This window comes from Penicillium coprophilum, assembly GCF_028826855.1.
Source record: "Penicillium coprophilum strain IBT 35676 chromosome Unknown utg000002l_segment0_segment1, whole genome shotgun sequence".
Lineage (NCBI taxonomy): Eukaryota > Fungi > Ascomycota > Eurotiomycetes > Eurotiales > Aspergillaceae > Penicillium > Penicillium coprophilum.
In genome coordinates, this window is record NW_026622722.1 from 3,701,479 (window position 1) to 3,716,692 (window position 15,214).

Below are 15,214 nucleotides of genomic sequence, written 5' to 3' on the forward strand. Positions count from 1 at the left end.
CTTTTAGCGCGTTAATACCCTGGTCTATTTACATTATTCTAGCTTCGAGATCACCCCTGTTATTCTGTTTTCCCCGTCACGTCACGGTCTGGTAATTCGCGTGTCCTTCGCCGAACCCTCTGATCTATACGAGGTAGTGATCGGTTAAAAATGGGCTCAATCAGATCAACACATTCACAGAACGCCGATCTCCGTCTCCGTGGGAGTGGCGACCAGCAGACGGTCCCGGAAAAGCGCTCGCAAAATTCGATCTTGCCCACCAATTCCACCACTTCCAAGCGAGGATGGGCCTTATTTCGCGTGGACACGGCCGGAGAGAGCGGTCGAACCGGCATTCACCCATGGCATCTCATCAAGGTATGCTTTAGGAGTGTTTGTACGCTTTCGATGGTTGTAAATATCCTCTGGCCTTTTATCCCCGCCGCAATTGTCGTCCATTTCGCGCGACCTGATCTTCATGTCTGGATCTTCAGTCTCAATTACATCGCCATGGTGCCCTCGGCAAACCTACTCGGCTTTGCGGGTGGAGAGCTAGCCAAAAAGCTACCAAAGATGATAGGCATCGTGGTGGAGACAACCTTGAGCTCTGTGGTCGAACTCGTGCTGTTCATGGTTTTGTTGCATAATCATGGCCGGACCGAACATTCGGATCTGATCCCTGTCATCCAGGCCGCTATTCTAGGCTCCATCCTGGCAAATCTCCTACTTTGCTTGGGCATGTGTTTCTTTGTCGGCGGTATCAAGCGTCATGAGCAGAGCTTCCACGAAGCCATCAGTGAAGTTGGGACCGGTTTACTCCTAGTCGCGGGCTTCGGTCTGTTGATTCCAAGCGCGTTCTACTCAGCGCTGCGTGGAAGCGTCAACGATCATTTTACTCTGGTGGAGTTGAATGAATATGCCTTGACAATCAGCCGTGCCAGTGCGGTGATCCTTCTCGTGGCATTTTTGACGTGAGTGGCCCCAAGCTCGTGCTCCGATAATCCCTACTAACACTCTGATAGATATCTTATTTTCAACTTACACAGCCACAACACCATTTTCGATGATATCCTAGAGAAAGACGAACACCATGACGAAGACCGACACGAAGAAGCTGCGAGAGCAAAGCTCACAATGATAGAATGCTTTGTGGCCATCGCCATTGCCCTGACCTGCGTCTGCATGTCCGCCGTCTTCCTAGTCCAAGAAATCGAGCACATCGTGGAGCGCGGTGTCTCGGACAATTTTCTCGGTTTGATTCTCGTCCCTCTGGTGGAAAAGGCTGCCGAACACCTCACGGCCATCGACGAAGCCTGGGATAACCAGATCAATTTCGCACTCTTCCACTGCCTGGCCCCTTCGATCCAAACAGCACTGCTGAATGCACCGCTCACTGTCATTGTTGGTTGGGGCATGGGCAAGGATATGAGTTTGAACTTTGAGATCTTCATGGTTGTCCTCCTTGTGCTCTCGATTCTGGTCGTTGGGAATTTCTTGCGCGATGGCAAGTCCAATTACCTTGAGGGTGCTCTTTGTGTGCTGGTTTACTTCATCATCGCTGTTTGCACTTGGTACTATCCCCCTGTGCACATTGCCTCGACGAATCAGTCTTGAATGTTGAGTAGTCTTTAAGCGTGTTTGGTCCGCGAATATATTCCATACTGTATATCATGGTTGGTGTTTGGACGGGTTTGATGGGTCAATTGAATCTCCATAGATGGTTAGAGTAAATAATTAACTGTCAGGAACAGCGCCTAGCTAGTCAGATAAGGCCACATAATGTAATATGACCTCATATGAGACAGAACACAATATGGGTTGACTGGTTCTTATCCCAGGTTATTCTGAGGGCGCAAGGCTTCGTTCATCAACATTTGGGCATCCACACGTAGCTCAAAGTCGGCCAAGAAACAAAAGCTGATTTCGAGTTTTGACAGTTCCTGCTCGCTGACTCCACCGACCTTCGCAACCCGACTATGCGGATAGCTCAAGTCCTCCAGAGCCTTCGAAGCAACCCAAACACCAGCAAGCACAAGCCTATGCATATTCTTCGGCAAAACTCTCAACACGTTCTCGACTAGCGTCATCTTCGATATATACACGCTAGCTGCGAGATAGACCGCTGTGGACATGGGACAATATCTATGCAAACGGAGCAGATACTCGTTCAACGGAATTGGCGGCACTTTCTTCGATAAAAATTTCTTCGCCAAGATCGCCATTTGAATGGCCTCTTCTGTCGCCCTCGCAGGATCAACCGAACCACTCGAGTTCTTAACATGCAACCCGACAGATTTCACCTTGAGCTCATCCTCAGCAGGGGTGTCGTGATGGTCCCGAGGTTTGGACCCATGCGCATGCAGCTCATCAGTGCCGGCAGATTCTTGAGCGAAGTAAGCGCCTAGCCGCTCAATATTCAAACAAAGCAAGTGTAATGCAGCCTCGGGCGAAATATCAAACACGGCGGGGGTCGGCGACGAATCAGGATGGTCGGGTTGGTGACGATCAATATTATCCAGCGGCGAGCCGAGTTTCAACATCGTTGACACAGAGTTTGAGTTGGGGTTGGGATCTGTGTCTTGGGACATGGACATGGTTGTAGTTTGTGTCACGGAAGTGGCCATGGTTGTGTGTGAATGGTTTTCACTGCCACGCGCAGGCGCGGGCTTGGTAGGGGGTTGCGAGTAGTGCGCACCTGGACCTTGAGGTAGATGGTGGCTGCCCAGCTGGATATCTCATTTTCCAACAAGTAGTTTCTGGCCTCTGTTGGGACTTGGGGCACCCTCTGTGGCGGATCTTGGGGTTCGATTTGGGGAGGGGGGGAGGAAAGATAAGAGGTTCCTTATGTTATTATGTCGGTTGGCAGCTTCATATGAAAATAAGCTAATTAATTCCCCAAAGGATTCCAAGATTGACACAGTACTCCGTACTTCGTAGGTCATGTGCGAATTGAAAATCGAATTGAATCAAATCAGGGAAGATAAGAAAACGTTGCCACATGTGACCTTAAATTGTGTACATGAAATATCACCACCCAACAAAACCTTCTCATCTCCAACTTCTATAAAAAAAAAAAAAAAAACTCCCCCAAAGCTCATATTTGACATTCTTTTACACGAGAGAGGTGATCTGGGGTATACATACCCCAGGCACCACAGCGCGTCCATACTCGATAGGTATAGAGCCCTGACCTCTTTGTTCAGCTTATAGATCGGTAAAGCTAGAGATGTAACAGGCCCCGACCAAAATGCTGCTCTAGAACCAATATCGCCCGAGGACTCGTTGAGCCGAGTTCGATAGTTCACGGGATCCGTGTGAGATCACGTCGGGCACTCTCGTTTGGTAATCCACAGTTGCTTCGCGTGTATTTTGAACCTGAGTTGTTCGTGCCCATGTTTGATCCGGAAAATCCACGAATCGAACGTTTCTCGGTGCTCGCTCCTCCATTCTCATTGGCCTTGCACACGAGTCATGTCTTTGCCTGGCACAATTAGATGCCATTTCATAATCCAGGGGATCCACCCAAATTTTGGGAAGCGGCTCATGGGTTGCTGGTACATACCGGGAACTGGAGTTGCGAACAGGTTCAGACCTGTAAACCGAACTGGGAGGCCGGGACCTCATACCTGTCGAGTAAAGACGCGCTGTGGTGCCTGGGGGGTATGTATACCCCGGATCACCTCTCTCGATGTAAAGAAATCTCAAATATGCGTTTCTCGAGGATTGACGTGTTGCACGCTCAATATATATGTGATGGCGTCTCTATCTTATGCGTTAATCTCTTGTCCTCGATACTCGATGGAGTCCAAGGATAGTTGGAGGGCAATGAAGTGATAATAAATGACTCTTGAACAATGCATCTGGAAGCACAAGATACATTCCGAACAAGGGAGTTGTTGAGTGAACATAAAGAAATAAAGAATGGAACTTGACGAACTTCGTTGTTTGCAGCAGCATGGCCGAATTGCCGGGCATAGTGTGTGTAAGAAGACATGTCGACAATGGTTTCAAAGCAGCCGACTCCTTTCAAAAGGGCAACGATAGTAAAGATAGAGAATTGTTTCTATATTCAACTCGAATCAACGCAGGATTGACAAAGCAAGGTGATCTGGTATAGACTGAAAACAAAGAGCTTGATGGCGAGATATCGACTTGATTTTATATTCGACCATCCGACGATGAACCGGGGGGTTGGAAGATATCTCCCCCAAGAGAGGAAACCTATAACGAAGCTATTATTTTTTTGTAGTCAACCTTCCCTCTCACTCACAACAAGAGAATGGCTGATACAAACCTGCGGTCATCAGGGCACATTTCAACGAGTCAACGTCTTTGGAGACCAGTTGCCTGAGAGAATCTGACAGAATCTGACAAAATCCCATGTTCAACCTCGTTCTATCACACCAGAAATGTGATGTTAGAGTTGCATCTCCAAAAAGAAGGTATATTCAAGTAGTGATATAGTGTGATTAGCAGGGTACTCCTGAGTGAGGCGTGGCTTGTAGAGCACACAGAGAGCGTTCAAGATACAACCGAACACCTCTTATTGACCATAGCACAATGAACACAACTTTTTCGGAGAATAAGATCCAATGATCTTTACAATCACTGTGATCACTGCCTAAAATATTCACTGCGCAAACATTATTCAGGAGTATTAAGTCATCCTAACATCCTGGTGAAGGATTTCCTTCAGCCACACACCAGTTGTCAAATCAGAGGCCATGCCACTCTGGCGCTAAAACAACCAACGGCGATTAAGAGCCAACCATTGACATCCTCGACTACAAGATCAGACACAATTTCATGCATGGATGCATAGATCCTTAGAAACAATACAATCATGTGAAGAGAAAAAAAAAAAACAGCCTTGGGCAGTGAAGCTGCGCCACGGTTCCTATGTCCACCGCTCGATTAATCTCTCTTGATTGCTATCACGCTGGTGGAGAACATCCAGATTGAGCTTCTGAGCCCAATTTTGAAGACTTGCGAGTCCTTTCTCGAGGCCCGAGAGCGCCGAATGCTCTGAAGAGTCACGCAGTGATGTTTCATAGTGAGAGTTGGCGTGCAATGAGCAGTGAAGAAGCTGAGACGCGTTGTCCAACGGTGTTAAATGAGCCACGAGAGGAGCGCCCACAGCTATATTGAGACTGTGAAGTGTTTCGGAAATGTGATAACGCTTCTCGTGGAGGTCACTAACCCCTCCATTCTCGCGCGGGTGGATTAATGGTTCTGGTGGTACACCAACACGCCTCAGAAGTCTTTCAAGTGACGGTTGGGCAACTACAGGGGCACTGGACGTGCGGGCAAGGAGGCCAGGCTGTAACGATCGGCGTCGCAGAGACTCTCGTCGGGATGATGCCTGTGTGACGAGGTCGCTGCCTGCTTCGAGTTGGTATAATGCGGCTAGCTGTTCTAATAGTTCAGAAGACGACTCCCGGACCCCGAGTTGGTTCGTAAGATCTTGCTTTGACAAAGTCATCTCGATCAACATGTCGAGTGCCTGGTATGATTTAGTTCATTTCTGGTCAATAGTACTGCCAAGGTAGAGCCTCATACCTGTTCGAGTTTCTCCTGCGACGCCACCCGAAGCTGATCATGCTCGTTCTGGAGTTCACGGAGGATAGGCTCGTGGAACTGCTGCCTGGTCGACATTTCTGCCAAAATTTCGATCTCTGGATAAAGAGACTCAAGTTCTTCCTCGAGGGCAATGCTCGTTGGCTCATCTTTGGCGTCGGGATCCGAGCTCCCTGCGTGTATTGTTTCCAGATACAGTCGATCGAGACGGTAGTGTATTTCCTCTGCCACGTAGTCTGACAGCGTCGCGCTGAGATGATTCGCGCGCTTGACTGTAGATGCATCATTCCCACGATATTTGATACTGGAAATGAGTGTTTCCAACCTCGCCAGAACCTTGTCGTCCTGCTTTAACCGGGTAGACAGAGAAGCGAGAATTCTCTTGCTTTCCGCGCCCGACTTGTCCGATGCAGTTCTTAAATTAGCCTCCAGCTCATCGGCAAGCTCAGCTGCCTACAAAGAACCGGGGTCAGCAACACGCGACGGTTTGCGATGGACATGCCCTTACCGCCATTGTAGTACTTTGTCTCCCCGCTTCATGTTTATTTTGCAGCCGAGCGATATCGCGGCTCCGCTGCTGCTTCACTTTGTTTTCTAGGCCTAATTGCTGGCTGAGACTTTCCCATTGAAACTTGAGAGTCTCGGTCTGTTTTTGAATTGTTGCCGTTGAGGCTTCGAGGGACTCGATCGCGTTGCGGAGTTCGTCTTCGAGGATAGGCCGCGTCGCGCCGAGGCCTGGGTTGCGAAGAATAGGTTGAAGAGCATCCGAGTTCTCGAGCTTGAGGTACCTGCCTCCAATTAGCCATGTGATGGTAGATGGAATACAACTGAGACGTACAACGCGAGCTCGTCTTTTGATAGTAGGGTGTCAGGGCGGAGGTACTTGGACGCCCAGTGTGTATTCCTGTCATCCTTAAATGCCGACACCACCGCCTCCTGCTTAGTGGAGATACCTCGGTCGTTGAGAATTGATATGAGCTTGTTGGTCACGGTGTCTTCCATTGTTGTTTTTGAGAGGTTGGTGATGCGGTAAACAGGGAGCTCCGAAAGTGGAGTTGCGACTTCTCTTTTGTTGATTGCAACACTCTACCAGTATAACAGTTTCGATTTGAGGAATCGACAATGATTATTGTATGTGATCTTTATATATATATAATGTCTTGTTTATGAACAAAGGAGAAGCAATGGAAATACATTGTGCAAGTATATCTTTGAATCAAGTCAGGATATCAACTAAAGAGAGATATACTAGATCGACACAGACTTGAAAGGCCCTCTTTGGGTTCTTTATTCATCCGATAGTCCTATTTATCCTATGCCTTTGTCTTGATGACCAAGAACAGTTTCAAACTCAACAAAGATTGAAGGTTGAATACTCGAGGATAAAAGGTTCATCCCCAGGGGTTTGAATATACATCACCACCGACTCGAGCGATTTAGCTGAAACACTTCTATTCAAAGATCTCAACCCTGAAATCAGTAAGAACACCCTGCATCAACCATCATGGATGCAAGTACTCTCAAGGCCATGCGAGAGTTCTTCGCCGACTCGCGAAATGAGTTCGTCGTATATCTTGAACAACTGTCTGTCGGTGATATCTCATGTCAGGATGTCCCTGCAATCCAGATTGAGCTTCGTCGTATAGCCCACACACTCTCTGGGTGGAAGCAGCTCCAAAACGATTCTAACGAGTCAACTTGCAGTTGCTTTTCGAACCAGTGCTGCAACCTCTCAGATATTATTGTAGAAGTCGCTGAGCTGGTCACTATCAATGACGGGCAGCTTCCTTTGACAGTTCTGAAGATGTTTAATATGCTGGCTATGCAGGTAGGACGACTCACTCTTGACAATCGTCGTGAAAAGGATCAGTATGCGCTAGGGTTCGATTGCTTGGCCAAGGACGAAGATCGTAGATGGCAGCTTCAGTCCCAGGGACCGGATGACGGTAGAGCTGCACTTCTCTTTGACTTGTGGACTCGCATGAGTCGCACTTCGGAACGTGGTCCCTATTGCACGCCCGTGTGTGAAGGCCGGTAATTCTTTTGATTTCTAAATGTTCCAGCCTTGCACCATGGGCATATATAAGGATTGACTCGAGAGAAAGGAAGGCCGAGAGCCAAAATGCGGCTGCCTGTGGCTGAGTAATCAAGATCCTCCTTCAAAAAGGAACATGTTAAGAACAGAAATCGAAATTTAGAAGAGTAAAGGATATATCAAATCTGTTACAATTTCATCACATACTACTCCGTACAGAATATCATATAACAGGAAGTGCAGGGCTGCGACGTGTCTCTCAATTAGCTCGATTAGCGTCTCCGCAAATCCCTCCGCCCTTTCGACTCTCAATCTGTTTACCACTAACCATTTACCATTTACCATTTACCACTTGCCTCTACCTTTCACACCGAGCATATCGTCAAAAATTCCAGAGTGGATGCGCTGGCGACGGAACCGCAATGTTCTTTTAGAATACCGTCCCAAAACAGTCCAGTCCTCGAATCGAGTCTCCTTTCCCAGCCCCCGAGTGGCATCCGATTCATATTCAATACGTATTCAACAATAGACAACACAAAATGTCTGCCAAAACCTCTCCAGAACTCCGAGACCCTAGCCCGGGCCAGACCTCCGCTTCCACCTCCGCCTCGAATGGCAAGGAGACACCCACTCCAAACGATGTAGAGATGAAGAGCTTGCGCCCTGATCCCCCCCAAAGGCTCAATTCCTCTTGGGGAGGATGTGATGCAGTTGGCTCGAATGGGCGAGATTGGCACCATGCAGAAGTTGTTCACGTCCAAAAAATTCACCGCAAACCACCGCGATGAAGAGGGGATCACACCACTACATGTTCGTGACAACCCGGCACAATGTATAACAGGGATCTGCTCACTGACTGCATTCTCTTTTTCTAGTGGGCAGCAATCAACAATCAATATGCGATGTGTAAATTCCTGATCGACTCCGGAGCCGACGTCAACGCCAAAGGAGGGGAATCGGTGGCCACACCAGCCATGTGGGCGGCACAACGATGTCATTATTATATTGTGAACTTACTGCTTCAGAATGGAGGTGATCCTCTTCTAACGGACGTTCAAGGATACAACATTCTACACCTCGCAACCATCGATGGCAATGCTTTTCTACTCGTGCTGCTTTTACATCAGGAGATCCCCGTGGACGTTGTTGACCAACAAGGGCATACTGGACTGATGTGGGCTGCATACAAGGGGTATCCTGCGTGTGTGGACTTGTTCCTGCGATGGGGCGCCAACGCAAATGCCGTGGACGAAGGTGGCTTAACGCCGCTTCATTGGGCGCTAGTCAAGGGCTCGATGCCTTGTGTCTTGAAGTTGCTTGAATACGGCACCGACCGCTTCGCAAAGACCCGAGATGGAAAATCACCTGCGACTGTGGCTCAGGAAATGAACACTCTGCGGGTTTGGTACCGCTCGCTCAACGAGCGCGGCTTTGAACCGGACGGCACCCAAAAAGTGGTGCCTCTAGGCCTTTCAAACTTCGTACGCAACAAGAGCATCATGGCCAAGTTCTTCTTCCTTTGGCCTTTCTTGATTATTCTGATTGCTATCTGGATGCTCAGTAACCTGTCGATTTTCGTTGCTGTGCCCCTCGTGTTGGTGACAGTCTTCGGGATGCAGTACGTTGCACAGCAATTTGCGAATAAGGGGCCCTTGGAATATCGCGTTCTACACAAGACACCGTATCTTGCTGGCGTCTTTGCTGGCACGTTGTTCTGGGTTGGCTTCCGCTATGTTTTTAAGGTGCTACCAGCAACCTATTCGTCCTCTCCGATTCTGAACATCTTGTTTGCGGTTTTCTTCTGCTTGACTGCTTATTTCTATATTTTTGCCATGGTCCAGGACCCTGGTTATGTTCCGAAAGTGAGCAGCAGGAATCAACAGAGAGAGATTGTTAAGGAACTGTTCGAGCAATGGAAGTTTGATGAAGAGAACTTCTGCATCCCCTGTATGGCAAGAAAGCCACTCCGGAGCAGGCACTGTCGGCGTTGCGGGCGGTGCGTTGCAAAGCATGATCAGTATGTGTCTCCAGAAATTTCTATTGATCTGACCCCTAATTTTTCAATAGCCATTGCCCGTGGATTGATAACTGTGTTGGAGTAAACAATCTCCGCCATTTTGTTCTTTATATAGTTTCCCTTGAAGTTGGTATCATTCTATTTGTGCAGCTGACTATTGCCTGTGAGTACTATAGGTCTTTTTGCCCTCAAGCAGTCAACTAACATGATGGCAGATATCAATTCTCTACCCGCTCCCACCAATGCTACTTGCAATGTGATCAACGACACCTTGTGTGACTACACCTCTCGCGACCCCTTCACTTTAGTGCTGAATGTGTGGATCACCCTCCAGCTGGTCTGGGTCACGATGCTTTGCGCCGTCCAGCTCGTCCAGATCTCTCGCAACCAGACAACCTACGAGAACATGCGAGGCCATCAAATCGACCGGTCTTACCCAAGCTCCCAAGCTTTTGCATCGGCCATGACCGCCGGAACTACGTCAATGGAAGCTGCTGGTCTTTCGGCTTCTGGGCAAGGACCCAACCCGGCCCTCCGTGGCCCACCCGAACCCCGACGGAAACATGGCTGCATCCAGCAGTGGTCATCTCTTCTCGGAATCGACGCTTTTTGGACAACTGCCAAGGACGGTCTCCGCGACGGACCCCAGGCGGCTCGTCCCCGCAACCCCTTCTCCCGCGGGGTTGTCACCAACTGCCGCGACTTTTGGTGTGACCCGGCTCCGCTCTTTGGCAAGCGCCAGACCGGGGCGGCGATGCTTGGCGGCGAGGTGATCAACTATCACGATATGTACGAAACCCCGATGCGCATGCACACTGGTAACCGGACCGGCGAGGGATCTGGCTACCGCAGCGTTGCTGGCGAGGACCCCGAACGGATGGTGTAAGATGATCCGAGATCTGAGCGTTGTTTGCATTGATATCCTTTTACCCTGTGTTTTATTATGCAAAGCAGCGTGGTGTTGCAATGTTGGGGTATGTGGCACGACCAAATGTTTGCATTTTGGATTTAGAAAGGATCCTGTACAGTTAACGTTAGACATTAATGACTCCAAGGTTTCTTTTATTATTCTATCATGGGAGATGATTTGGCTCTTGGGCAGCAACAGGAACCAGTATTCATTATCGGGCTATATACGGCACCCACTTAGCATCCAAGGTCCTCAACACCCCACAGTCTCACCTTACCATCAGATAAGATAGATTGTTTCCCTTGGCTCCTGCAGCCAATCACCAATACACTGCATCAAGACCGAGTCTTGGACCCTTCGACCTTTCTGGAATGATACCTACCTCGGAAGGTCGGTCCTCTCCCGTCCGAACGGGGCCGATTGGTGCGTCCGATTGGGTCCAGGTACATAGGTAGCACGCTGCACATGACAGGCTTATGCTTTACAGTACGCATCGCAAGAGCATAAAACGTACCTGCATGGAAGCTCTAAGGGTGCATATGCCAGCGCACACTAGGTACTTCTGTAGCTTGAGATCCTACCAAGCGGATAGCGGCAGTAGTGACTCCGTATCTGCAGCCAACTGCAGGGCTGCATTTTTTTTTTTTTTTTGTTTTTTTTTTTTTTTTTTTTTCCTTTTTCAGGGACCGGGACCCGAGAGAAATGTTTGACGGCCGAGACTCCAGTATGGGCTGATATTTCTCGGTAGTTCTATCTAGCGGTCAACGATGACAATAGGTTCTAGCCTTTCTTGACGAATTACACAAGGTAACGTGCTAGCTCCTCAAAATCTCACCTCGACACATACAGAATAGGCGATAGATACAATTCTACTATATGAGAAAGGGCCCATTTAATAGCTTTGAACATTGGAGCCCGAAACAAATCCGAGTCACAGCCCAATGTGAAACCTACCTCGGTAGGGGGACGAACGACATGAGCCAAGAGAAATCAGATATTCCCACTCTGAACACATCCGATATCGCCGAAGAAACAGCCGAAACTCGAATGGGAAATTTGGGAAGATCTAATCTCTCGGGTACCGGCCTGGTCTATGGACCTATGGAGACAAGGCATGGGGCGAATACGTTCGGAAATGTTATGATATAATCAGGGAGAATGATACAAAGACTGGGTAGATCGTACGATGCATACATGCCTGGAAGTGTGGTTTCCGGAAATATAAAGAAACAGGAAGAAATATAATTTCAAAACAGATTTGCAAATTTACAAATTAAAATCGGGAAATTGAAAATTTTACAAAATACCAAGTCATAACAGTGCGTATGCAGGCTCCATCTCGCTAACCACTCAACTAGGCAGGTGACGCTCTCAGCCAGTTTTACATAGGGCAGAATTGGGAACTCTCCCGAATTGTATTTTTTCTATTCTAAGGAAAACGATATACGGTCCTATAGGAGTTTCTTCCTTTTTATTTTTTTTCTTTCAAAAAATAAGAAAGGAAAAAAAAGGAAGAAAACAACGCCAAGTCCGATCAGATAAAACTTTCAAGTTATCTGATCCATGCAGGACCCCACTTAGTTTTATCTGATTTGTGATTGTTTGACCTTTGAGATTTCCCAAAAGGTTCCAACCTCGGAAGGTTGGAATTTATGAAATAAATAAAAGTCTAGACATATACTATACTCCGTACCTGGATACCTGCCATCGAGATCGGCACCGACCAGCGCTTGAGTTATCTTTTTTCTTTTTTGTTTTTGGAACTTCATTGTGTACCACACTTGCCAAGGAAAGGATGTCCGTTTTTTTTTTTTTTTTTTTTTTTTTTGATTAAAAGCTGATTTTACCGTACAACTTCCGGTGTGTGCTGCGTATGGAGTACGTCAATTTCAATCCACTTACAGGTCGGGACACGCTTCGGTACTTGTTACCTGCCTAGGAGTATACCGGGATGATCCCAAGCGCCTGAAGATCTGATGGGGTGATAAGACCGATAGGTCCCAAGGTTAATATTGTGGGTAGGCTAGGATAGAAGAAGTGGAAGAAAATCATTGAAAAAGCTCATCATTAACGCAAAGTACAAAAGAAGGAAAAAGAAAGCACCTCTAAATACACAGGATGTCTAAATGTTTCACCCAAAACAGCGAAGAGGGGAATCATCGAGAGCTGTCTCGCTGGACACATTTTTAAAAACATATCTCGGCCCACTTCCTGATAGCAAACTCGAGACACAAAACGACGATTATGTCACCTTTTGTTTCACACCTTTTTTCATAGCATAGCGCGCACCCGGGTGTCCTGCACCAAGGGAGTGCCAGCCAATTGGTCCGCAAAAACAGAGCTGACAATCTCGCCGCCCCGCACGGCCAGCACTGACAGCAAAGAATCACTCAGACCATGGGTCCTCTCGTTGCAACCCTGCAGCCAGATACCAGCCTGGGCACTGACCTTGGCATCATCGAGCGAAACACGGTAATCACGGCCGGGGTTCCAGCCCGACGCACCGGCGGGCCGCAAGCTGCGCACGTTCTCGAGAAGTTCCTCGTGCGCGTCGCGGAGGTAGCCCGTCGCGACCATCAGGGCGTCAACATCCAACACTTCCTTTCTCTCGCTCTCGTTGACCGACTTAAGGTGGATACGCATGCGATTTGATGCGTTGTGGTGCTCGATCCGGGCCACCTTGGTCTCGGGGAGGATGCGTTGCTGCCATTGTGACTCGTCCGGGTTCTCCACCCGCTGCAGGTACATATCGTTATAGATGGACTCGATCAACTCCAGGCGGACCACACTGTAGTTGGTGGCTTTTTCGATAGCGATACGCTTCTTGCGCTCCTCCGCACTCATCTCGTAGAACTTGTCAACGCGCTCGGGGTTGAAGATTTCATTCACACTGAGAGAAACAAAGGAGAGGTTAGTTTCATGATTCCTTGGGGTTGTATATTTGGGGGCCAAGCGTACAAGGGAGAGTCATCACTGGGACGCAAAGCGGTATCACGGAGGATGAGGGTGGTTCGCGAATTGGGGTAGCGACGGTGGAGATCGTGATAGATCTCGGCAGCACTTTGACCACTGCCAACGACGGCAATGTTATAAGGGGCCATATCATCGTTCAACATCTGGGGCAGGTGAGTGCAGTACTTGGAGGAGTGCATAATGCGGGGATCCTGGGGGAAACCGGGAGGCATCTTAGCCTTGCCACCGAGGGCAATGACGACCTTGCGGGAGTTGCGGGAGGAGATCTCGCCAGTGGTAGTGTTACGCGAGACGACGGTAAAGAAGTCGACGACACCACGGGCATTGGTAGGACCGGGGACGACCTCGACAACCTCCTCGCCGTAGTTGACAACGTTGGCAAAGCGTTGGGCACACCAGCGCATGTAGTCCTCAAATTCCACACGGGCAGGCAAGAATGTACCCAAGTTGGTAAAGTGGACGAGGCGGTTCTTGTGGTGCAGGTAGTTGAGGAAAGTGAAGCTGCTGCGGGGATCGCGCATCGTAGCGAGATCCTTCATAAAGGAGATCTGCATACGCGAGCCCGGCACCAGCATACCGGAGTGCCAGGCGAACTGGTTCTGCTTCTCCAGGAAGCAAACCTTGGGCTTAAAGTTGGGGTCCTTGGAGGCACCGAGAGCGGGGTCCATAGCGTCATTCAGGGCAATGCCGACAGCAAGGGAAGCCGGGCCGAATCCAACACAGAGCAGATCATGCATTTCGTCCGCGTCAGTTGATCGCAGCAGCGACCGAGCTGACTGAGGTTGAGTGCGTGGCACCATGTCGAGGAAGGAGAGCTCCTTGCGGGTAACAGATTCCATGATTCAAGCAAAAGGTTAAAAAAAAGAGAGGTGTATATATCACAGCCGAAAGAGGAAATCCAAGAGCTTCAGAGCTTCGAAGCTTCTCAAAGCCGAAAAGAAAAAGACTAAAAAAGCAGGGGAAGGAAAAAGGCTTTATATGCTTTGTCTCTCCGGAAATCTGAGCGGATCAGATAAGTTGACCAAGTGGATCCTGAAGGTCTCTCTTGAAGCCCTCGCTTGATCTTTGCCAAGTTCCGTAATTTCCCTGGGGTTTTTTTTCAATTTTTATCAATCAGTCTCCACTGATGGTTTTTTTTTTTTTTTGGAAAAGTGTACGGACCAGGGTATGGTATATTTGCACTTGTCTATTTTCTTCTCATTAGATTACCATCCAACATATAGTATGCATCTATAGTACCTCACTACATACTCCATATGCAAGAAGATCAAAGAAGAAGGTTCCATGCTTCATGCAGTCCGAGAACATTGAAAATCCTAAACACCCGGTCTTACAGCCGATGTCGGGAAAAATTGGGGATCGGAGCCTGTATGGTATCTTAGGTATAACATACATGCACGTTGTGACTTCTCTTGGCAACGCATTGGACTCGTTTACAGTGGAGACAGGAAAGATGAATGTGCTTTTTGAATTTTTTGGGGGGGCATTTGAGGAGATGACAATGACATTATATGAGGCTATTATGATTACTAGTACATACATGTATATATACCTAACAAAAACATAAGATATACCTGATCATACCTAGGTATCTTATAAACTATACGTCATCCATAACAGGACACTTGTTTCAGTTAATTCCGAGAGATATGGTCTGATCTCGAGAAAGATACTCCGTATATATATACCTAGCTAGGTATAAATTTATCTATTCGAGATCTAC

General features: G+C 48.2%; 6 protein-coding genes across 6 annotated transcripts; 3 read left to right on the forward strand and 3 right to left on the reverse strand.

Annotated features, from left to right (window-relative positions):
- Nucleotides 1-150: 150 nt before the first annotated feature.
- On the forward strand, nt 151-1,593 carry N7500_003462 (hydrogen/calcium exchanger domain-containing protein; the record flags this gene model as incomplete). The annotated part of the gene is made up of 2 exons (XM_056674608.1): nt 151-950; nt 1,002-1,593. The coding sequence occupies 2 exons, from the start codon at nt 151-153 to the stop codon at nt 1,591-1,593; spliced, it is 1,392 nt and encodes a 463-aa protein (XP_056535133.1).
- Nucleotides 1,594-1,808: 215 nt separating this feature from the next.
- Nucleotides 1,809-2,603, reverse strand: N7500_003463 (putative cyclin-dependent protein kinase complex component; the record flags this gene model as incomplete). Its single annotated transcript, XM_056674609.1, has 1 exon — nt 1,809-2,603. One exon carries the CDS (start codon nt 2,601-2,603, stop codon nt 1,809-1,811), a length of 795 nt encoding a protein of 264 aa, XP_056535134.1.
- Nucleotides 2,604-4,876: 2,273 nt separating this feature from the next.
- N7500_003464 (uncharacterized protein) lies at nt 4,877-6,558 on the reverse strand (the record flags this gene model as incomplete). Its single annotated transcript, XM_056674610.1, has 4 exons — nt 4,877-5,482; nt 5,539-6,009; nt 6,065-6,344; nt 6,395-6,558. The coding sequence occupies 4 exons, from the start codon at nt 6,556-6,558 to the stop codon at nt 4,877-4,879; spliced, it is 1,521 nt and encodes a 506-aa protein (XP_056535135.1).
- Nucleotides 6,559-7,060: 502 nt separating this feature from the next.
- On the forward strand, nt 7,061-7,594 carry N7500_003465 (uncharacterized protein; the record flags this gene model as incomplete). The annotated part of the gene is made up of 1 exon (XM_056674611.1): nt 7,061-7,594. One exon carries the CDS (start codon nt 7,061-7,063, stop codon nt 7,592-7,594), a length of 534 nt encoding a protein of 177 aa, XP_056535136.1.
- A 536-nt stretch (nt 7,595-8,130) lies between these two features.
- N7500_003466 (ankyrin repeat domain-containing DHHC palmitoyltransferase family protein) lies at nt 8,131-10,494 on the forward strand (the record flags this gene model as incomplete). The annotated part of the gene is made up of 5 exons (XM_056674612.1): nt 8,131-8,232; nt 8,291-8,401; nt 8,467-9,608; nt 9,659-9,771; nt 9,824-10,494. 5 exons carry the CDS (start codon nt 8,131-8,133, stop codon nt 10,492-10,494), a joined length of 2,139 nt encoding a protein of 712 aa, XP_056535137.1.
- A 2,295-nt stretch (nt 10,495-12,789) lies between these two features.
- N7500_003467 (FAD-dependent pyridine nucleotide-disulfide oxidoreductase) lies at nt 12,790-14,330 on the reverse strand (the record flags this gene model as incomplete). The annotated part of the gene is made up of 2 exons (XM_056674613.1): nt 12,790-13,408; nt 13,477-14,330. 2 exons carry the CDS (start codon nt 14,328-14,330, stop codon nt 12,790-12,792), a joined length of 1,473 nt encoding a protein of 490 aa, XP_056535138.1.
- Between the last annotated feature and the right edge of the window lie 884 nt (nt 14,331-15,214).